Consider the following 23,714-nt stretch of genomic DNA (forward strand, 5'->3'; position numbering starts at 1 on the left):
TCGTGGGTGAATACTCACTTCATCAGACACGTGTAGTGGAAATTTCCAGAGGCAGGTATATTTATACATATTTATACCTGCCTCTGGAAATTTCCACTACATGCATCTGACAAAGTGGGTATTCACCCATGAAAGCTTATGCTCCAATACGTCTGTTAGTCTATAATGTGCCACAGGACTCTTTGTCACATCTTGGAGAGTGTTCCATAGAGTCGCCCCTTCCCACTCATCACTGCCCCTCAATCACATAACCTCCGTGGGGCAGCTGTAGAGAACAGGAAAGGGAGCTTGTGCTTCCATTCATGCATTTTAGTAGCTGGAAATAAGAACCACCGCATTCCCAGTCTGCCCTCCACAGAGCCCCAGCCACATGTTCCATGGACCACAGACTAGGAATGGCTGATGTAGGTCACGGTTCAGGAGTGCTGGTTGTGGGGAGCTCCTAGCAGAGCGAGTTGGAAAATAGGGAAGTGGGGGTCACGGAAAATTTTGAGTTTTCAGCCAAATATTTTGGCTAAAAACTGAAATTTTTTATTCAAACTAGTGCCATGGTGCCTTATGGGAGTTGTAGTTTGGGTGCCTTACGCTAGCCTATTTAGTTACCTCTTCCATGAAGCACCCCTTTCTCCCTCTTGGTAGGGCTGTCAAGGAAAAAGCAGAAAAGGCAGAAGTGCTTAATATATATTGCTGTTCTGTATTTGTGAAAAAACACAGCCAGTGTAGTCATGTCAGAGATGATGATGAGGATGAAGATTATTATAAAATACTTCCCATTCCCATAGCAACATAAGAGTATGTTAAAGAGCAACTACTAAAGTCAGATATTTTTAAATCAGCAGGATGGGATAACTAATGTAATCCAAGACTTTTAAAGGCGCAGGCCAAGAAACTCACTGGACCATTACTGTTGATTTTCAATAACTCTAGGAGCCTTGGGGGAAGTTCCAGAGGACAGGAAGAAAGAGAATGTTGGGCCAATACACCTCTACCCCGATATAACGCTGTCCTCGGGAGCCAAAAAATCTTACCGCATTATAGGTGAAACCGCGTTATATTGAACTTGCTTTGATCCGCTCGAGCGCGCAGCCCCGCCGCCCCAGAGCGCTGCTTTACCGCGTTATATCCGAATTTGTGTTATATCAGGTCGCGTTATATTGGGGTAGAGGTGTATTTCAAAATGATAAACGGGATGATCTAGGTAATTACAGGCCTGTCAGTCTGACATCAATTCTGGGCAACATAATAGAATAGCTGATCTGGGACTCAATTAATATACAAGTAAATGAGGGTGATATAATTAATGCCAATCAGCACGGGTTTATGGAAAATAGCTCCCATCAAACTAATGACATCTTTTGATGAGATGACAAGTTTGGTTGATAAAAGTAATAGTGTTGATGTAGAATCATAGAATATCAGGGTTGGAAGGGACCTCAGGAGGTCATATAGTCCAACCCCCTGCTCAAAGCAGGACCAATCCCCAACTAAATCATCCCAGCCAGGGCTTTGTCAAGCCTGACCTTAAAAACCTCTAAGGAAGGAGATTCCACCACCTCCCTAGGTAACCCATTCCAGTGCTTCACCACCCTCCTAGTGAAAAAGTTTTCCCTAATATCCAACCCAAACTTCCCCCACTGCAACTTGAGACCATTACTCCTTGTTCTGTCATCTGGTACCACTGAGAACAGTCTAGATCCATCCTCTTTGGAACCCCCTTTCAGGTAGTTGAAAGCTGCTATCAAATCCCCCCTCTTTTCTTCTGCAGACTGAACAATACCAGTTCCCTCTGCCTCTCCTCATAAGTCATGTGCTCCAGCCCCCTAATCATTTTTAGTATTGCTAACAGAATGCAGGCAGCAATACCCATTAAAGTGGAGGTGTCTTGGCATTTAGCCACCAATGCCATGAGGCCGTGTGCCTCGGTTTCCCCTTCTAGACAGCAGCATGGGCCTGTTATGCTTTTGCTGCTTTTTACAGGTATGGGCTGTAAAGTAACATGCTGGTGGGGCTGTCTTGTCACCATCCCCAGCATGTATAACAGCTTATTCCACAAATCAGATATGTTCCACATCTTTAAAGGGTTTACCACTAGTGTGAATTCTTTTGTTTTATCCCATAGGTGAATTAGCAAAAGACACAAGGTTAACAGCAAATCTACAGTGGACAGGCTTCGTTCACTCAATATGACTTGTTTAGCATCTATTGCATTTTTCCAATTGTAGTGTGGGGCCCAAAACTGGACACAGTACTCCAGATGACACCTCAACAATGCCAAATAGAGGGGAACGATCACGTCCCTCGATCTGCTGGAAATGCCCTTACTTATACAGCCCAAAATGCCGTTAGCCTTCTTGGCAACAAGGGCACACTGTCGACTCATATCCAGCTTCTCATCCACTGTAACCCCTAGGTCCTTTTCTGCAGAACTGCTGCCTAGCCACTCAGTCCCTAGTCTGTAACAGTGCATGGGATTCTTCCATCCTAAGTGCAGGACTCTGCACTTGTCCTTGTTAAACCTCATCAGATTTCTTTTGGCCCAATCCTCTAATTTGTCTAGGTCCCTCTGTATCCTATCCCTAACCTCCAGCATATCTACCACTCCTCCCAGTTTAGTGTCATCTGCAAACTTGCTGAGGGTGCAGTCTACACCATCCTCCAGATCATTAATGAAGATATTGAACAAAACTGGCCCCAGGACCGACCCTTGGGGCACTCCGCTTGATGTAATATCCTTAGGCTCCTGTAAGGTGTTTGACTCGGAACTGCAAAGCATTATGATTAAAAAATTAGAATATACAAAATTAACATGGCACACATTAAATGGATTAAAAACTGGCTAACTGATAGGGCTCAAGATGTAAATGTAAATTGGAAATCACCATCAAGCAGGTGTGTTTCCAGTAGGGTCCCGCTGGTTCTTGGCCCAACACTATTTAACAGTTTTGTCAGTGACATGGAAGAAAACAAAATAATCCCTGATGAATTTTGCAGACAACACAAAGATAGAGGGGACGGTAAACAATGAAGAGGATAGGTCACTGATATGCAGTGATTTGGATCACTTGGTAAGCTGAATGCAGCAAACAATATGCAATTTAACTTGCCCAAATGTAAAGTCATACATCTAGGACCCTAGAATGTAGGCCATACTTTACAGGACAGGAGACTCTGAGAAGCAGTGACTCAGAAAAAGATGTGGGGGTCATGGTGGACAATCAGCTGAAGATGAGCTAGAAGTGGGCTGTAGTCCATGAAAGCTTATGCTCTAATAAATTTGTTAGTCTCTAAGGTGCCACAAGTGCTCCTGTTCTTTTTCCCAGTGCGCTGTGGCCAAAAGGGCTAATGTGATCCTGGGATGTACAAACAGGGGAATCTCGAGTATTAGTAGAGAGGTTATTTTACCTCTGCATTTGGCAGTGGTGGAATACTGTGTCCAGTTCTGACATCTACCACTCAAGAAGGATGTTGATAATTTGGAGAGGGTTCAGAGAAGAGCCATGAAAATGATTAAAGGTTTGGAAAACCTGCCTTCATTCAAGGAGTTCAATCTATCAATCATAGTTTTTAGGTACTTCTATGGGGAATAAAAGTTTGCTAGTGAGTTCTCCAATCTAGCAGACAAAGACAGAACAAGATCAAATGACTGGAGGTGGAAGCTAGACAAATTCAGTCTAGACATAAAGTGCAAATGTTTAATAGTGAGGGTAATTAACCTTTGGAACAATTTACCAGGGGTCATGGTGGATTCTCAAGCACTCACAATTGTTACATCTGGGATGTTTTTCTAAAAGCTTTGCTCTAGTTCAAACAGGAATTAATTCAGGGCAGGTCTCTGGCCTGTGTTATATAGGTCAGATCCCAGGGATCCCTTCTGGCCTTCTAATCTAGGAATCTCAGGTTCCTTGCCTATGGTGCAGCGTGAGCAATGGAGTCAGAATGGGAGTGTGAGGCATGCACACGACAATTCCCATGAGGCACCATGGCGCCATGTGTAACAGGGGTAGTTCTGTTTCTCAGTGATGTGGGAATTTTCCATAGAAAGTAAACAGTCTTCGGGAGCATTCTGCTGAAAACCTGATTTTTCATCGAAAAACAATTTCAGCAGAAAGTTTCCCACTAGCCCTAGCTCCTGGCTGCAGGAGCACTGGCTGTGGGGAGCTTCCAGCTGCTCCAGTCCTGACCTTTCCCCCCAGGGGGTGCTGTAGGAAACGAATTAGGGGGTGCTGGCCAGAGGTGGGGCATCCCCGGTGTCTCCAGCAAGCGGGGCTGCAGGAAGTGGTGTAAGAGTGCAGAATCTGCATTCACTTTCTCCATGTCTGGCTCGTCCAGAGGGCGCCCCAGGAATGCACCTACAGGCTGTGCTAACGTCTACCGTCCCAGCCTCAGCTTTCTGCCAGCATCTGGTCTTGCATCAGCCAGCAGCCAAATGATGCAAGGTCACTTGTTTCCTCCCAAGGAGGAAAGTGGGAAGTGGATACTGGCAATGGAGCTCCAGGAGGCCCAGGCCAACCAGCCTTCGCAAAGGTCTGCCTTGAGCCCACATGAAGCTGCAGGCACAAGAGTTGTGGTGATGCCCAGGCCATTCCACTAGGACAGAACTCCCAGCCACTCCTGGTTTGCGAGATACGGTGCAGCCAAAGTGACTGGCCCTCTACATAGCTCCTTACCGACCTCTGCTGAGCTCAGCAGGTTGTGCTGGCTGGGCACCTTCCACATTCACAGCTAGGGCACTCCCCTCAGCTGAAGCCCAAAGCTGCAAGTTGGTTTGGGGACAGGTTGGGCCCATCAAAGGCAAGGGGCCATGCTGGAGCCTTGGGTGGGGCTGCCCCACGGCCAAAAAAAGTACAGAGGGGCCTGAGCTGTATCTCTCATTTGTGTTCCTCCCTTGGCTCCCTGCCCCTCTCCTCAGTGCTGCTCAGCATCTCGCTCCAGCCCAGTTTGCAGTGCTGTGAGCAGGCGTCTCTGCTCTCCCTGACAAGTCTCTAGAACTGGGTTTCCTTTAGCCCAAGTTTCATGGTTTGACTCTGTCCCGATTCCCCACTGCAAACTCTTTCCTGCATTTTCTCAACCCCCCCCCCCAACTCTCTTAGCCTCCTTCGCAGCCTCTCTTCTCCCAGCCCCACTCCAGCAGGGGAGAGAGAGGCCCCCAGATGCTCACACTCCTGCCCCCCACCCAGATGGGGCACCCCATGACTCCTATCCCCTAGAAGCCCTTGCACCCCTGCTCTCAGATTGGGCTGTTCCCGTTTGCAGAGCTGGTGGCGCAAGCATCTTGGGGCAGGGTCCACCATTTACTATTGCTCAGTCTGGCCTCACTGTCCCTCCCTCTGGGGTAGAGTTGGGGGCTGAGCCGCTGGAGCGCGATGGAGAAGCCCAGCACCTAGTGGATGCGCCCCCTCCCCTTCCTTCTCCCTCCCTTGCACAGGTGGCCCATGACCGGCCTGCAAGCCCAACCCCCAGACGAGGAGGCTGGTTCCATGAGCAGCACTGGGAGGACGGCATTGCCCAGGGGACGCAGGAACAGCCCCTTGCGGGGTCAGCTACCATACGCATTAAGTCACTGCCCTCCCCTGGCAGCAAATCACTGCCCGGCACCATCAGGACCTGATACCCTGGGGGCCACCATCAGGACCCCACTTCCTTTCCTCTCAGCTGCAAGGGGCAGCTGTCATAGGGCTGCACCTCTGTCCGGACCCTGAGCCATGCATGGTGACCGGGAGTTCCCTGAGGGTCCTACTGGGGGGATCTAGCCCCCATACAGCCAGACGTAGGCTGTTTCAATGGCTCAGGGGTGCAGGGGCAGACAGGGGAGTTACAGGGGCAATGAGGGGACCCTTCCGAAAGCTCCCTCCCATCCCCCCCAGGCTCCTTCCCCCATCCCGCCCCCAGCCCTGGCAGCACAGCAGAAAGCTGCTCGCCCCCTAGAGATTTCCTCTTTCTTGCGGGGAGAGTTTTCCTTCCTCTGTCTGCAGCCAAACCCCCTTGTGGTTTCACATTCCTGTAAAGAGAGCTACATTTGGAGAAATTCATTTCCCCAGGACCTGGCCTCCTGCCCTCCTGCCCCAGCGCAGCTTGGCTCCCCAGGACCAGCTGTATACTCCGTCCTTGTTCTGTTTGCAACTCCCCCCAGCTTAGTATCATTGGGTTGTTTCATCACAGTGCCACTGCTTCCCCTTCTTCAGCTCACTGGTGTGAAATCCCAGGGGCCCCGCAGATCCCCGTTCAGCTCTACCCACTGCCATTTGTCAGCCCCCTCTGTTGCCAGGCCAGGGGACAGCACTCAGCTCCAGCCCACTGTGACTAAGCTCTCTGAGGCAGTGGGGAGATGGACCATGCGTCCCCATCCCCGCTGCACAAATCCAGCTTCCGCAAACAGCTGGTCCTCTGCCAGGGCTGGCTCCTACCTGAGATTTCCATAAAATCGTCAAGATTTGGCTGCAGTGGGGTCAGGCCTGGCTGGATCATGTCGGCGTTCCCAGTGTAGGCTGCAAAAGGGCAGAACCAGCCCATCAGTTCCCCTTTCCCTGGTCCCTGATTCCTGCTCCCCATAGTCCTTCACTTGTGCCCTACATTCCCTGGCTCACTGTTGCCAGCTTGTTAGCCCTCAAGTAGCCTCCTGCCCTGCCTCTCTGCCTCTGCCCCATTATTGGGCTCTCCTGGGAGACCATTCGCCTCATGGCCTTGCAGAGAATGTGTCTCTAGCCAGTAGAAGGGGGGCAGCTGAGAACTCATCTGCTCCAGCGCTAATACTGGGCAGCCCCCCTCCCCCCAGAATCCTCTGCTGTTCCCCCCATGGCCTGAAGCCTCCATCATCTGCACAAGGGGTGGGAGGCATTTCCCCGCCCTGGGGGCTGGATCCCCTATTCCTGCTGGTTGGGGGAGCCAGAAGCCCAGGAGGGGGTGCTGCATTCTGGTGGGAGATTCTCCTTCCCTAAGGCAGGAGGGGAGGGCTGAGATGTCAGGGCTCCTGGAGCAGGAGGGAGAGAGCCTGTCCTGCACAGGCCAGGGAGGGCTCAGCCAGGCAGAAGGATGCGGCAGGGGAGAACTGCCCTGGAAGGGGAGATATTAATAATAAACTCCAGCCCCTATCCAGCACCTTTCAGCCACGGGTCTCAGCACATCTGAAAAGGAGGCCAGTCTCATTATACCCATTTTATAGATGGGAAAACCGAGGCATGAGAAGGGATGTGACTTGTCCAAGGTCACCCAGCGGTAGAGGCGAGAATAGCACCCAGGGATCCTGAGTCCCAGCCCAGTGTGCCAGCCTCTAGGCCACACTGCCTCCCTACAGGGCCAGTAGTGACTTTGCTCCCTCCACTGTAAAGCACTAGCAGCTTGAAGCCCTCCCTGGGACTCTGCCCCACTGGGGCTCTTACAACAGCTGCTAGGGAACACTCCTGTCTCAGCCCCACCTCTCCCACTGACCTCCTGAGACACGCCCATGGCCCTGGCCACTGGGGGAGAGGGGGGCTACCAAAGAGGCTATCAATCAACATGTTAGCCTGTTCCCACTCCAGGCTTTACACTGCGCCCACTTTCAGCAGGGCACGGCATTCTCCGCCTGTCATTCTAGCTTGCTGTGCAGTGGTACACAATGGCCACATTTCACCCCAGAGGGGGCTGCATGTCCGTGGTGGCTGAGTGGAGCTCTGAGGTCCCCTGGCAGGAAGGTGCTCTGGAAGTGTATGTTGTTATTATTAGCGCTGGACCATTGCTCCTGGGACTAGCACCCTGTATCGTTTACTCCGCTGCACGCATGGGAAGTGCTGCCGCTGCCTTTGCCCCGCCTGAATGGCTCGTGGGCTGCCGGGTGGGGGCAGGGCGCTGGAGGTAAGGGCGCGGGCACTGCCTGTGGCACCTCGTTAACCTGACCTCGCTGCTTTGGGAGGAGCCGCCCTAGGGCGATCGCTCCAGAGACCGGGCCTGGCTAGTGCAGGGCAGGACCAGAGTGCCTCGTTTGGGGGGGTGGGTGCTAAGAAAACATGAAGAAGCTAATGCAACTAGGGCAAGACCCCCCCCCATAACCCCTCAGCCACACACACCCCCGGTGAGGTTCATGGGTGAGAACATGGTCCTAGGAACGTACCGTCTTCTGGGAGCGTCTGGTGGGAGCAGGGGGGCTGCGTCATGGTGAAGAGTGTGTCTGAGATGTCCGAGAGGAAGCTGTCCAAGTCAAAGAGCTGCCGCCCTCCGGCCTCCTCATTCTCATCCCCCAGCAGCATGGGCACAACGCTGGAGAATAGCTGGTTGCACCATTTCTCCGATGGCTTCCACACACCCTCATTCTACACAAGACAGTTCATCAAAGGAGTCCCCCCAGATACCTCTCCCTGGGCACCTCTCCCCAGGCACCCGCCCAGCCCCTCTCCCCTGGCAGCCCCCAGCCTCCCCCGGCCCCTCTCCCCTGGCAGTCTCCGGCCTCCCCTGGTCCCTCTCCCCTGGCAGCCCCCTGGCCCCTCTCCCCTGGCAGCCCCCAGCCTCCCCCGGCCCCTGTCCCCGGGCACCCGCCCAGACCCTCTTCCCTGGCAGCCCCCTGGCCCCTCTCCCCTGGCAGCCCCCAGCCTCTCCCGGCCCCTCTCCCCGGGCACCCGCCCAGCCCCTCTCCCCTGGCAGCCCCCGGCCTCCCCTGGCCCCTCTCCCCTGGCAGCTTCTGGCCTCCCCTGGTCCCTCTCCACTGGGCAGCCCCCTCTCCTGCTCTGACAGAGCACCTTCTCTATAGTGCTAGGTGGCTGGTGCTGGTTCCAGGTCCTCTGTCCTCACAGCCATTGCAGTCCTCAGGGAGCCTTTAATCGGGGGTTGGGGGGCTGTTAACCTCCCTGCCCTGGCCACACACAAACTCTGGCAAGGACCTTCTGCCATTCTCCATCCCATCCCCCTGCAGTTTGATCTGACACCTGTCCTTTGCTGCCTGCCCGAGAGTGCCGTGGGGTGTAGCTACGCAGGGGAACAGTTGCCCTCGCCTAGCCCAGAAATGGCTGCATGTCGCGATGGGAAATGACTCTTGTACTAGAGCCTTCCCCAGCAGGTGGGGCTGCCACAGCTCCTGTACCCCAGACTCTCTGAAGAAAGTTTTCCTGGTTCATTCAAGATCACATCCCCTGTCTCAACCCAGAGAGTCTGGGATAGTGAGAGCAAAATGCATCCAGCTGGAATTTTGGGGCATTGGGAGAATCCCACCATTTCCCCTCCCTTGCCTTAGTGGAGCCATCCAATGTGTGGGTCTGGCCAGCCACTGCCCTCCTGGAGGCAGCTGGGCTGCAGGGTGGGACGGGACAATCTGGACCTGCAGAGCTGGTTGCAGCGCCCTCCGGACCCAGAGGAATCAGTGCTGGAGTGAGGGTCACTCGACATTCGCCTGACTCCAGACACAGAAGGGCCCAAACTCAAACCACAGGGCCAAGTCCAGGAGATCTTGCAGCTCAGGCCCAGCTCTCATCCAACCATGGCAGCAAATGGAACAATATCACCCCTCTCCCCGCCCCCCAGCCTACAAACATACAGTCTGTCCGGCCTCTCCCAACCACATTTACAGACAAGGAGCAGCCCCCTCTGACCCACAGCCAGCCTGTCTGGGGAACATAATTAGCCCATGTGTAGGGCTGTACATCTGCATTTACCAACACAAGTCTCCTTTCATCCTCACAGCCCCACTTACAGATGGGGACGTGGCAGCCCAGGGAGGACACTTGTTGAATGCCACTGTGTCTCCCAGTCACACACTCAGGCCTCAAGCTCTCTCTGAGCCTGGCCTGAATCCCCTCTTTTGGGGGACACGATGGAGGTCTGCCATAGTTCTACCATTTCTCGCTCCGGCTCCCAGACCTGGCAGGTTTGTACAGCCAGCTGAGGGACGTCTCTTCCCTGCTTGTGGTGGCAAGGACGCCATGCTTGGAGACGCAGGGTGGGGCTGGGAGCAGGATGGCTGGAGTCTGGAACTGGACTCTTCTCTCCATTTCAGGTCCCATTTCTTGGAGCTGAATTCAGCCCAGGCGGTGAAGCAGTGCTCCAGCTGGGTCCCGGAGGGCATGCTGGCCCCTGGGCGCTGGCCAGGCTTCAAACCATTCCCAAAGGCAGCTCTGAAGCTGCAGAAATGCTTCCCCTGCCAGCACCCCTGTGCTGTGTAGAGGGCTTAGCCGATTAAGCCAGCTCAGTGGTCTTAACCAAATGAATATTTACCTGCCCAGGACTTTATTTAACCCTTCATTGCCAGGACGTTGCTCCTGTTAATTTCATACATTCCAACTTGGAAGATGAGGCTCCAGCATCTCCAGCCCCACGAACTCCAAAGAGTTGGGTCCCAAAAAATCATGAGACTGGCTTAATAGCCAGGAGTCCTTTAGAAAAGACCACTGCATTCAGGGCATGTGGTACCTGCCTTCTGGGATCTGAGCCTTTTGGAGGCACTTTCCGGCATTTTCACACATCCATGAGGGCTAGAAACTTACTTTTTAAAAGACACCAAAACTGAGATACTAGTGTAATCACCAGATTCCAGCAGCTGGGGCTTTAAGAAAACACCAAGTATCACAAGACAAGTGATCAAACCATGGGAGTTGGCAATGCTGGGGATCCGGAGCGAGTGCCACTCCTCCCACCACTTCCTCCTGCAGAAAGCCGCCCCTCACCCCTTTAGGGCACTCACCTGCTTCGGGCTGGAAATCTCACCCTCCCGGCTGGACTTTCGAAGCTGCACGAAAAACATGGCTTGTCAGCCCCTCCTCCTGATGGGGGAGCTAGGCTGGGGTGAGGTTGGCAGTGCACCCCAAGCAGCCAACAAGGGAGGTGAACAAGGGCACCATGGCTCTTCCCTTTGGGCAGGGCTGATGAGACTGCAGTGGTCTCCAGCCCAGGGGTGGGGTGACCTGGGAGAGGGCAGTGCTGTAGGGTGGCATCTGGACCCTGGCACCACAAAGTAGACACTCTGGCCACCCTCAGCATGGATAACCTCCCATTATTGGCCAGGACCATGACCCCACGCACTGGCCAAGTGACAGTGGCATTTTTATTTGTATTTATTTTATAAAGGCTCTGATCCTCCCCCCCGCCAAACCCCAGCAGGATCACGAGAAGGCTGCCTGGGGAATAGAGGGGATATCACAGACGCCTGGCAGCGCCCTCCCCTTGTCTTGCTGGAACGCTGGCTCCAGTAGGTAAGCAGCAGTGAATGAGAGATCCTGCCCCCGGAAGAGCAGCTGCTCTTCCTGGCTTACGCAGCCAGCCACTGCAGCACTTCAAAATGGGAGACTCTGGAGAGAGGTCACGTGCCAGGAACCTAAGACAATCACTAGGTGCCATCACCACCCTGCCTGGTGCCAGCAGATTTCTGCAGAACCCTTTGGTTGCTGATTTTTCCTCCTTCATTCTGTCCCAGGTCACCTGCTCCTGGGGTGGCTGATGGGGGCAACGGGGCCCATCAGTGCCCAGTGAAGCGCAGCCCCGGGGATCCCGCTGCAGGTAGCCTGGCAAAGTGCAGCCCTGGGGATCCCGCTGCGGGCAAGCCAGGCCAGGCCAGGCCATGTGAGGTCTGGGGAGTGAGTTGTGCCAGGCTGCTGAGACCTGAGGCCTGCCCTCTATCAGAGACAAGGGGGCATCTGTAATCCACCCTACACAGCGACAGGTGCAGCCCTCAGCCTCCCAACAAGCTGCCACCACTGTCTGTCAGGGGCCAGCTCAGGATCTGTGCATGTCAAGCATGCCCAGTGCTATAGTGTCTGGGCCTCGCCACCCACGAGTGCCCCGCTCTGGCCTCACAGCCCCAAAGCAATGAGCAACGTGGGGAAGGGAGATGCTGACCCGCTTCTTGTAGTAAATCCTCCACTTGTGATACTCCTTCATCACCACCTCGATACGTCGCTTCCAGTAGTTCCCCTCCAACACAACAGCCTAGCAAGGACACAGCCAGCACATAGGTCACAGGCACCCTCAGCAAGCACCTGGGTGTTAGCTCCCACCACAACTAGTGCTCCTCCCCCTTCCCCACAGCACCCCCTGCTGGGAGAGGCTGGGCTGGTGTAGCTGGGAGCTCCCCCCACAACCAGCGCTCCTTCTCCACCTCCCCACAGCACCCCCTGCTGGGGAAGGCTGGGCTGGCATAGCTGGGAGCTCCCCCTACTGCCAGCGCTCCTGCCCCCTCCCCACAGCACCACCTGCTGGAAGAGGCTGGGCTGGTGTAGCTGGGAGCTCCCCCCACTGCCAGTGCTCCTCCCCCCTCCCCACAGCGACCCCTGCTGGGAGAGGCTGGGCTGGCGTAGCTGGGAGCTCCCCGCACTGCCAGCGCTCCTGCCCCCTCCCCACAGCGACCCCTGCTGGGAGAGGCTGGGCTGGCGTAGCTGGGAGCTCCCCCCCCCAGCCAGCGCTCCTGCCCCCTCTCCACAGCGACCCCTGCTGGGAGAGGCTGGGCTGGCGTAGCTGGGAGCTCCCCTCACTGCCAGCGCTTCTGCCCCCTCCCCACAGCGACCCCTGCTGGGAGAGGCTGGGCTGGCGTAGCTGGGAGCTCCCCCCACTGCCAGCGCTTCTGCCCCCTCCCCACAGCGACCCCTGCTGGGAGAGGCTGGGCTGGCGTAGCTGGGAGCTCCCCCCACTGCCAGCGCTTCTGCCCCCTCCCCACAGCGACCCCTGCTGGGAGAGGCTGGGCTGGCGTAGCTGGGAGCTCCCCCCCCCAGCCAGCGCTCCTGCCCCCTCTCCACAGCAACCCCTGCTGGGAGAGGCTGGGCTGGCGTAGCTGGGAGCTCCCCCCACTGCCAGCGCTCCTGCCCCCTCCCCACAGCGACCCCTGCTGGGAGAGGCTGGGCTGGCGTAGCTGGGAGCTCCCCCCCACTGCCAGCGCTCCTGCCCCCTCCCCACAGCACCCCCTGCTGGGAGAGGCTGGGCTGGCGTAGCTGGGAGCTCCCCCCACTGCCAGCGCTTCTGCCCCCTCCCCACAGCGACCCCTGCTGGGAGAGGCTGGGCTGGCGTAGCTGGGAGCTCCCCCCCACTGCCAGCGCTCCTGCCCCCTCCCCACAGCGACCCCTGCTGGCAGAGGCCTGACACATACATATCCCCTTCCCCAGCTGTGGGAGTGCAATGTGGCTCCCATCTGGGCGCTTGGCCTCAGGGCTGGCTTTCCTCAGCCAAAAGAGAAGCCATTGAATACTGGACCCTGGGAACTGCAGAAACAACTCCCACCACCCCATCACTGCCCCCAGCCTGTCAGAGCCAAGCCAGTAGAGACCCTCAGCCCAGACCCCAACAAGCGGCTCCAGATCTATTCCCCCACCCCCCACCAATGTGGCTGGGAAGAGCGCTTGTGTACGTACCTCGGGTTTCCGGTGCTCTTCCGCCTCGGAGCCCTCCAGGGGGGTCACAAACCCACACACGGGGCTCTTCCTCCGCTCCACATCTGCCCACAAGAGGCTAGAGTCAGGGTCTAGTCACCCCTCTCCACGCCATCCAGGGACAGGCCTTGTCCCCACCTGGGGACAGGACTTGCCCCCTCCCTCACCTCATCCAGGGAGAGGACTTGCCCTTTTCACTCAGTCACTCACCCCCTCTGAGTCCCTCCTCAGGATGAATATCTGCCCCTCCCCTACCATGGGAGAGAATTCTCCCCCTCCCAGAGTCATTCCCCCTGGGCCCCCAGACGAGGGCCAGGCTCTTGGAGCCATAGGTTTGCCTGCACAGGGAGGATTCAGGGCCCAGCCGCAGGGCAGCTGGGCTGTGTACTCACATTGGATGTACCAGGCTCTCCAGATAGCATTGTTGAGGCGGATTTTATCCCTGCAAAGCAGCCTCAGACCCTTGAAATTCTTCCATTTTGGAGACACCAGCTTCCCACTGAAACATACACAGGAGAGGGATGGGGTGAGATTGGTTTAGTTGGGAATTGGTTCTATTTTGAGCAGGGGGTTGGACTAGATACCTCCTGAGGTCCTTCCAACCCTGAGATTCTATGATTCTATGATGGGAGATGGCTGGTCCTAGCAGCACTGTCCATCAGAGGAGTTCCCAGGGCTTTATAAACCAGCAGTAATGGTGCCTCATAAATCCTGGGAGTTGGGTAAGGGATGAATAGTATCGCCTCCTCCGGTCCTGAAATGCAGCCACTTTCGGGTGGGGCAGGACAGCTGTTAACAGCTTCCATGTACACTACTGCACAATGTGGGTACATAGCCAAAGGAAATGACAGGGCAGCCGGAGATTGCATACTGCTCTGGGGCTGAACACAGTACTTGGCTGTGTCACATTCAGTGCTGCCAAGGTCTGTGCAACTCCATTGGTGGTGATCTGCAGATAGGATTTTTCAAAAGCTCCCCCTCATCTCCGCCTCCCCTGGGTCTAGGCCTGCTCTCTGCCTCCCTTCTCTTCCCCTCCCTGCTCTCAGGGCCTGGCCTGCACCCTCTCTCCCCGTATCCAGGCTCCCAGAGGCAGCAGTGTTTGTTTTACAGCTTGTTGTGGTAGCTGTGTGCCCCTAATGGGCCTGCAGTGCTGGCAGCCTCATTACACTAATCCATGCACCTGGGCTCAGGAGAGCACATCTCCTTCCAGCCCAGAGAGCAGCTGGGCGGCCACTGCCCTGGGAGACCATGCCTGGTAGCAGAGTTCAGGGCAGTTACCCAAGTGTAACTTCAGTCAGGGGCTTCCTGGATGCTTGTGCACAGCAAGAGTTTGCCAAGGCCCAGGGAGGGGCAGGCTTCAGGGCTGGGGGTATGGGACAGCTGGGGCAGGGCAGGCTTCAGGGCTGGGGTATGGTACAGCTGAGGCCAGGGCTCTTTAAACACATCAACCGTCCCAGTCACAGGCCTGGCCCCTCAATGGCTTTTTGCTCCTCCCACCAGAGGGCTCAGGGCAGCTGCTCGCTGGCCATGTGAACCCCTGGCTGCGAGGAGAGTCTGAGGTCTATGGGCAGCAGAGTGCCTGGGGCTGTTGCTGCTCAGCTCTGCAGCCCCTGCCTTGGGAGCCTGCAATTTGTTGTGTTTCTCCCCCAGCCTCGGAGACTCAGAGCTGGCTGGGGCCAACCTCGCAGCATCCCCGTTGTGCTGTTGTGCTGCCCTTTGCCTGAAGAGTTCACCCCTATCGGGTCTTAGTGGATCCCTGTCTGCTCCTGGATTATCACTTAGCAGCAATGCCCCATAGCTCCTTCCCAGCACTAGCTGCCCAGCGGACTGACACTTTGCCCACTCTGCTGCTCTCCATTGCCTTGTCTAGCTCCTGGCTGGGTCACTGCACTGGCTGCAGTTTAGAGGTCCCCTGGAAAATCAGCTAGTGCCCATCCTAAATGGAGTGAGCAAGAGTGAGCACGTGATGCCAGGGATCTGAACTGGAATTCTTTTAGCTTCTGGATGTCATTCAGGATTCTGGGGACAAGCCCAGGAAAGGTCCCTTGCAAGAGAGACTATGTTTTGTCTGGCATTGCAGCAGGAATTCTACAGCCATTTCTTAGGGGTGGAGCTCGGTTTCTCCAGAGACTCCTCCTATGCACAGGATGTAGAAGCAGGAGGCGTGGATCCTCTCTTTATACAACACACCCTGCTGTTCCCAGCATCCCCCTAGCTTTCTAGAGTTGCCCCCGCGTGCAGTGCCCTGACGGGGCCTGAGAAGGCACCATCCTGGTGTGTCTCTATGGGAATGTCATGGGAGCAAAGTCTGTCCCGCCAGATACACTAAGATGGGAGCCCTGAGGCAGGCTGCTCCTGCAGCTCTCTCCTTTGTCCATTCAAATCTACGAAACTCTCCTCCTGCATGATCTCCCCTGAAATCTATTTCCTGTGACCTAGGCTCCTGGAGCCGAGTTTCAGAAGAGCTCAGCATCCAGCGTGCACCCACCATGCTGTGTCCTTCTGAACACCTGGCCTATGGTGTCTATGGTCAGTTCTCCATAGCGTCCCCAGGGCCATCGGCTGTGTCACTGACAGAGTGTGCGACAGGATCCTTCAAGAACCACATGTGTCTAGAACCCCTTCCTGGAGGGAGGCCAGGAGATCCCTGGGATTTCTGAGGCTCCAGCATACGGAGCTCCTGGCAGTGCACCCTTCCTGGAAGGCCGGGCACACTAGCGCTGCTCAGTCTCCGCTGGCTGCATGGTGGGGCTGCTCCCTGTGATTCTCCCTCCTCAGAGGTGCTCCCCAGTCCTGGCACAGTGAGGTGTCTGCCTGCGAGCCCCTAGGATGGTCTGTCACCATTGCCCCTGCTATGGGGAGGGGGAGGTTATAATGTACAGTTGGGACCCCCACCTCACTCTCTATGAACACACTAGGGAAGGGGTGGTGGGGTCTCTCCATGTTCCATGCTGCTCCTCCCTACACAAGAACAAAAGACAGTGAGAAAGCAAACAGCTTATGGCCGCCCCCAGCTCTGTCTGGGCCTTTCCTGGCCCAGGGTGTGATAAGCTGGGGCCCTGGCTGAGAAAGGGCAGGTGCACTAGGGAGGAGCAAATGGCCAGCGGCAGTGCAAATCCGGTGGGACCCGTGCAGTGGGGTTACACTCTGGGGCAGCTCCTGTGCCAATGATGCGAGCACCACTCACCGGAGTGCCCATCAAGGGCTGTGGAGTTGGGGGTGGGGTGTCAGGCAGACAGGAGAGAGGTGCACAGAGGGGTGCATCTGCTATCACCAGGGAATTTGAACTTTCCCCGGAGCTACAAAGCAAACACCCTGCCAGTGCCAAGCAGGCGAGCCAATTGAGTTGCAGAATTTCCTGGGTGCTTGGCCAGTGCCAGCCGGCCAAGGTTACCCAGGCTCAGTCACTGCCAAAAGTGCTGAACTTTGACCCCTTAAAGAGACAGCAACTCCCCCGTCTGCAAAAGGCTTTAAAAAATCCCCTATGCCCACACTGGACATGGTGCCAGTCTCTCTCCCCATGGCAGGACACGGAGCCCCCCTTAGAAGCATGGAGAGAAGAGGGAGATGAATTTAGGGCTTAATTATCCTTATGTTGTTTCCCAACATTAATTATCACGTAATCATTTGTCAAGTTCATCAGGCTGATCTTTGCTCCCTGATCCACCCTTGAAGACGGCCCTACCCCTTCAGGAACAACTCCTGGAGGAGAGCGCAGCTGAGCTGGGTAGCGGGACTTGAAGAGACAGATGAGCCACTTGGCCGGCCACCCGAAACTCAGAAAGGGAAACCTCAGGTCCTGATCACAGGCATGTCATGGAGGGCCAGAGGCAGCTTCCCCTTCATGGCCCAGGCCTGAGATGGGAAATGGTTGGGATTGTTTTCAAGTCAGACAGTCAGTTCCCCGTGATGTCATTACCCTGCACTGAGAGTCAGTTCAGCCAGGCTGGGAAATGTATCTCGGTGCCTTGGTAGTGCCACAACAATAAGGCCATAATGGAAAAGGGAAGGAACTGGAACACAGGAGTCCTGGTTTCTATCCCTAGCTTTGCCACCGACTCACTCTGTGATGTAGGGCAAGTCACTTAACTTCTGTGCCTCAGTTTTCCACCTGTAAAATGGGGACCAACATACTTACAAAGGTGGGGAGTTTTGGGGTGGGGGGGATCTATGGTCAAAAAGTGCCAAGCCTGAGGATTATTCCTGAGTACAGCTCAGTGAAGGAGGGTCCTGGGTGGAGTTTGCAGCAATGTCACTGAGACCTAACACAGCACTAACTTCCGCTGTGCCCGGATCGATGCATGCGCCCCTCCCACCCTCCAAAACACCCCCAACCGCACAAGCACAACAGCCCCTGCCCATGCCACAGCCCTTTCCCAGGCACACACAGAGAATGTTGGTGCAGATGGCACAGTGTGGGAGGCAAGAGCAACAGAGAGACCAGAAACAGGGCCAGGAAACAGAACGAGATCCATTGTGACAAACATGAGTGAATCCCCCGGTGCAAGGCTGTAATCAGAGGGAGAGAGACCCTGGCGTGAGAATACAGGGTGAGAGCAGATAGCAATTAGAGGAAATGTAAGCGTGACCAGCCCAGGGAAAGGCCTGGAGGCATCACGTCACAGACCAGGTAGGGGACAGGTCGGTGGTTCTCTGTGGCTCTGGTTCAACTGCCACTGGAATATCGCATTCAAATCGGGACCTCCCAAAACTAGATAAACACGGACAAGTGGGAGGGAGCTCTGAGAAGAAGCAACAAAAATAGAGGGACTGCAGGAAGAGTGAAAAACTAGATTTGCAGATCTTAGCTAAATGACTTCACATGGGGTGGGGAATGTGATCTGTGCACACGTGACGGGGATAAATACCAGGGGGGCAGAAATTAATCAGGTTAGGGCTCAGGGCTAGACCAAGGAGAAGTGGGATGAAATGAAGAAAGGGATTATTTAGGCTGAATATCAGGAAAATCTTCCTTCCTGTCAGGGAGATCCAGGGACCTGGGGAACAATCCCCCGAGGGAAGCGGGAGCCCCAGGACTTGAGCCATTTAAATGAGACCAGACAAAGCACCCAGCAATGCACAGTAGAGACTATCCCGCGCTTGGGTCTCTGGGTAAATGGACAAGGTGGAGTTGCACAAGACTCCTCCAGGCCCTCCTGACTGCTTTCCTGGGATAAAACGCCACTTCAATTAAACATGATGCCAACCGCACATGCAACCACCCCAGCCTGGCCTGGCAGTAACAAGAATGGCTGTCAGGTCACATGATAAATCCTTGGCCTCAGAATTCAGCCTTCCACAGGCCTGTTCAACCGCTGAGCCTGATCCTTCACCTGAATCCTGTATTTGTTGCTCCTGAACCAGACACCCCACCAGTGCGTAACAAACGGGCACCCCTTCCATTAATACTTCATTTCCCCCTGCAGAGAGTGCCATGTCCAGGGCTCACATCCTGGCACCGGGGCACACTCCTCAAGGTGCATTGGGAGACCCAGAACACTAATGGTTGCCCTCCCCAGCGCCCCTGAGAGCACAGGCTCCATGGTGCATTTAGAACCCTGAAATACCCTGTAACTATGTCAGTAAACTGTTAACGTTCCTCATCGGGTCTCTGCTGGTGGTTCTCTGAGCTGCCTCTGCAGACCTGTCCCAGATCCTCGTCTTGTCCTCTTTCCCTGCCATATCCTCCAGCTAAGATAAACATAGCCACAACCCTGCTTTGCATTGTTTCCCCTAAAACTCTCTATTCGCCATTGCCACAGCAGACACCATCCTCCCTGGTTCTCAGGCTCACAACCTTGGATTCATCTTCAAAGCCCTCTCCCCATGTACAGACATCCCCACTGCATTTCCCTCCATAGTGTAGCAAAAATCCAGCCCTTTCTTCCTATCCACACAGCTACAACACATGTCCATGCCCTAGTTATCTCCTGTTGTGACTACTGGCCCCTCCTGCTTGGCCTCCTCAACGCTTATATTTAGTATCCTACATAGAGAGGAAGTGTGGGCCAGTGTTAAATGTGCTGCACTGCCACAGACTTCCTGGGTGACCCTGGACAAGTTATTCAGGCCTGGTCTGCACTTAGAATTTAGTTTGCCGAAATCCACACCCCAAGTGCTGTAACTATGCCAACATAAACCCCAGTGTAGATGCAGCTAGACTGCCAGAAGAATTGGTCAAACTAGCTACAGTCACTTGGGGAGGTGAAGCTCCTAAAATGATGGAAAAACCCCTTCCCTGGCTGTAGTCTGTGTCTACACTATGGAGTTACAGCACCGTAGCTATGCTGCTATAGCACCCCAGTGTATCATGGAAGATTAGGGCTCAAAGCAGGAACAACCCCAACTAAATCATCCCAGCCAGGGCTTTGTCAAGCCAGGCCTTAAAAACCTTTAAGGATGGAGATTCCACCACCTCCCTAGGGAACCCATTCCAGTGCTTCACCACTTCCTAGTTTTTCATAGAATATTAGGGGTAGAAGGGACCTCAGGAGGTCACCTAGTCCAACCCCCTGCTCAAAGCAGGACCAATCCCCAGACAGATTTTCACTCCAGATCCCTAAATGGCCCCCTCAAGGATTGAACTCACAACCCTGGGTTTAGCAGGCCAAGGCTCAAACCACTGAGCTATCTCTCCTCCAACAACATACCAAAGCCTGGGATTGAACTAGGGACTTCTAGATCTTCAGTCTAACACACACCTGACTGAGCTATTTTGGCAGCTAATAGCCAAATATCCTATTCCTAATATCCAACCTAGACCTCCCCCACTGCAACTTGAGACCACTGCTCCTTGTTCTGTCATCTGCCACCACTGAGAACAGCCAAGCTCCATCCTCTTTGGAACCCCCCTTCAGGTAGTTGAAGGCTGATATCAAATCTCCCTCACTCTTCTCTTCTACAGACTAAATAACCCCAGTTCCCTCAGCCTCTCCTCGTAAGTCATGTGCCCCAGCCCCCTAATCATTTTCATTGCCCTCCGCTGGACTCTCTCCAATTTGTCCACATCCTTTCTGTAGTAGGGGGCCCAAAACTAGACGCAATACTGCAGATGTGGCCTCACCAGTACCAAATAGAGGGGAATAGTCACTTCCCTCGATCTGCTGGCAATGCTCCTACTAATGCAGCCCAATATGCCGTTAGCCTTCTTGGCAACAAGGGCACATTGTTGACTCATATCCAGCTTCTTGTCCACTGTAATCTCTAGGTCCTTTTCTGCAGAACTGCTGCTTAGCCAGTCGGTCCCCAGCCTGTAGCGGTGCATGGGATTCTTCTATTCTAAGTGCAGGACTCTGCACTTGTCCTTGTTGAACCTCATCAGATTTCTTTTGGCCCAATCCTCTAATTTGTCTAGGTCACTCTGGACCCTATCCCTACCCTCCAGCGTATCTATCTCTCCTCACAGCTCACAAACTTGCTAAGGGTGAAATCCATCCCATCATCCAGATCATTAATGAATTAATGTAGACATGGCCTTAGTCTCTCTGCCTCCATGCCCCATCCATTCTTCCCACCCTGCTCTGTGTCTACGTTAAAGATGGAGAGGTGCACAGAAACTACAATAATGGAGCCCATATAAGAACCTATGTGTGCCAGAGCTTTCCCTCTCCCTCTATGTTGTACACATAGAGCAGTATGTTGTGTAAATATAGTTGGCCAAGCGAAGCGAGGCCTTACTCTCAATTTGATGGCATTTCTCTGTCTGAAATGTGATAATGCTTCATCCAATACGTTCCAACATTTCAGGGATTGTTCAATGCATCTAAGAGCAGAGCCCTAGTGATTGTGGTGAAAATCAGAACACTAGAAGAGGGAATGGGAGGACACATGGAATCCCTGGTGTCCCAGTTTCAGGATAAGTGCATCTGTATTCCCATATGGTGGGTGGCATAGATGCCAAATTATTTCCTCGCCTTAGGAGTGGGATGACCTGGGTGTGTTTCTAAATGCTTTTGAAATGGGGTGTAAATAGAACAAGGTGGGGCAGAAGGACATGGTCTGGTATCTGGCTCCACTGCTGTCAGGGACAAAGGTCTAAGGGCTTGTCTTCACTACCTGCCTGGATCGGCGGGTAGAAATCGATCTCTCGGGGATCGAATTATTGCGTCTCGTTGGGACGCGACAATCAATCCCCGAATCGACGCGCATACTCCACCAGCCCAGGTAGGAGTAAGCGCTGTCAACGGGGGAGCTGCGATGGTCAATTTGCCGCCGTCCTCACACCGGGGTAAGTCGGCTCGGATACGTCGAATTCAGCTACGCTATTTGCGTAGCTGAATTTGCATATCTTAAATCGACCCCCTCCCCCCCAATGTAGACCTAGCCTTAGACATTTTCACCCTTTTGGATAGAGAGGACTATATAGATTATGAGCAATGTAAACAAGCTCTGTTGCAGAAGTTTAAACTGACCCCTGACGCATACAGGAAAAGGTTTCAGGGAGTTTAGAAAAAAGGGGACATGACCTATGCTGAGGTTTCAGCTCAAATTAGGGGTTACGTAAGAAAATGGGGAACTGCGTAAGGGGTTACCAGAGTCAATGAGGCCGGTGAATGAATGGGTTTAGAACAGTTCTATCGATTCTGCCCCTCTGGCCTGAAATCATGGTTAATAGACCAAGATCCTAGAGATATGACCATAGCTGGGAAATGGAACAAAAAATATACAGATAGTCGGCCTGGATCTGAGAGGAAAATCAAGGGAGATGGCCACAAAGTGGACCCCAATCTGGCCCTCCCAGAAGGGGACCTCCCAGGAAGGGAGAATGGGCTAGATCCAGACTTGGATGGTAGGTAAACCCTAAGAGGGGCCCAAAAAGGGAACCCAGGGAGGTAAGATGTTTTTATTGCCATAAGTCTGGCCATAAGGCGACACATTGCCCAGTGCTAGGGAGACCAGGGGCTAGTGGTAACCCACAGTGGGTCCAGGTAGCAATGACCTCACCACTGATGGAACCAGCCCCAAAGGTCCCAGCAGAAACCTGACCTTGTCAGACCCCAAAGGGGAACCAGCTTCCCTGTGGCGGTGGATGGGGAAAGGCCCAGGGATGGAGGGATGCTGGGGCCCAGGTAACTCTGGCTCACAAAAGGGTGCTGGCCCCTTGAGCATCATCCCGGATAGCTTTCTGACCAGTCAGGGACTAGTGGGACCCCCTTTCCTTGGTGGCTCAGATCCATCTGAAATGGGGTGACTGTAAAGGGCCTAAGGATGTTGGGTTACACTCCCAACTGCCAGGAGAGGTCTTGCTGGGAAATGACAAACGTTCCTGGGGCCAGGTCATTTGTGTGGTCTCCTGGAGCCAAAAGCCAGCAGCTGCAGCCCTAGGCTGTGACCCTGAGCTGCATGCTGGCAACTGAGGAGAAGCTCTGAGTGGCTGTCTGATAGTGTGAGTGTGTGGCCACGGCCATGTAGAGTCCTGCTGATATGCTGATCTGAGGGGGACTGGGGATGGGCCCCAGTGACCAGGCTGAGCAGAGAATCCCAGCTCCCAGTTTGGAATTGATTGCAACTGATTGACCCTTAGCTAGAAAAAACGAGGACTTCAACAGACTCCCTTGGCAGCCCTTGAAAACGTTTTCTGGGTCTCAGGGGCTGCTCCATAGAGAGTGGCTGCCCCCTGGGAAAGTTGAGCCACGGGGAATACAGAGACAACTGGTGGTACCACAAAAGTACTGCCTTAGATTTCTCAGCCTGGCCCGTGATATACCCTTCTCAGGGCACATGCATAGCAGCACTTACTACACGTTTCATACTGGCCTGGGGTTTGTGAGGCAATGCAAAAATAGTGTAAGTCCTGTAACCCCTGCCAGAAGATGGCAAAGGGCCAGGATATGGGCAAGGCTGCTCTGATCCTCCTGCCCATCATAGTGGAACCCATTCAGATGGTCATTGTGGGGCCCCTTAGCAAAGTTAACCAGAAGGGGGAAAAGGCTATTCTGGTGGTAGTAGGTTACACCACCCACTTTCCACAGGCAGCAGCTCCATCCTCCACAGAGGCAGAAAAGTTGGCTGACACTTTGCTGGCACTATTCAGCTGGGCAGAATTTCTGCAGGATATTTTGACTGATCAGGAGGCAAACTTTATGTCTGCCCTGCATAGAATAGAATATCAGGGTTTGAAGGGACCTCAGGAGGTCTAGTCCAACCCCCTGCTCAAAGCAGGGCCAATCCCCAGACAGATTTTTGCACCAGCTCCCTAAATGGCCCCCTTAAGGATTGAACTCACAGCCCTGGCTTTAGTAGGCCAATGCTCAAACCACCGAGCTCTCTCTCCCATGCAGATCAGTCTATTGGAGAAACATGGAGTTCAGCACTTACCATCACCTCCCTATCAACCCCAGGCTAATGAGCTGCTTGAAAGATTTAATAGGACCCTTAAAATGATGCTGAAAACTTTTGTGG

General features: G+C 54.3%; 1 protein-coding gene across 2 annotated transcripts in view; it reads right to left on the reverse strand.

Moving 5' to 3' along the window:
• MLXIPL (MLX interacting protein like) overlaps positions 1-23,714 on the reverse strand; it is a 67,477-nt gene that overhangs the window by 36,091 nt on the left and 7,672 nt on the right. For both annotated transcript variants that reach the window (XR_008442704.1, XM_054008449.1), the window contains exons 2-7: positions 13,706-13,812; positions 13,296-13,378; positions 11,794-11,883; positions 10,643-10,687; positions 8,087-8,285; positions 6,405-6,485 (exon numbers count right to left, since the gene is read on the reverse strand). Coding sequence is in view for 1 of the 2 variants with exons in the window: in XM_054008449.1 (XP_053864424.1) it covers positions 6,405-6,485; positions 8,087-8,285; positions 10,643-10,687; positions 11,794-11,883; positions 13,296-13,378; positions 13,706-13,812 (605 nt within the window). In the remaining variant the exon portion in view is untranslated. The remainder of the gene's footprint in view (positions 1-6,404; positions 6,486-8,086; positions 8,286-10,642; positions 10,688-11,793; positions 11,884-13,295; positions 13,379-13,705; positions 13,813-23,714) is intronic.

This window comes from Malaclemys terrapin, chromosome 18 (genome assembly GCF_027887155.1).
Source record: "Malaclemys terrapin pileata isolate rMalTer1 chromosome 18, rMalTer1.hap1, whole genome shotgun sequence".
NCBI classification, from domain to species: domain Eukaryota; kingdom Metazoa; phylum Chordata; order Testudines; family Emydidae; genus Malaclemys; species Malaclemys terrapin.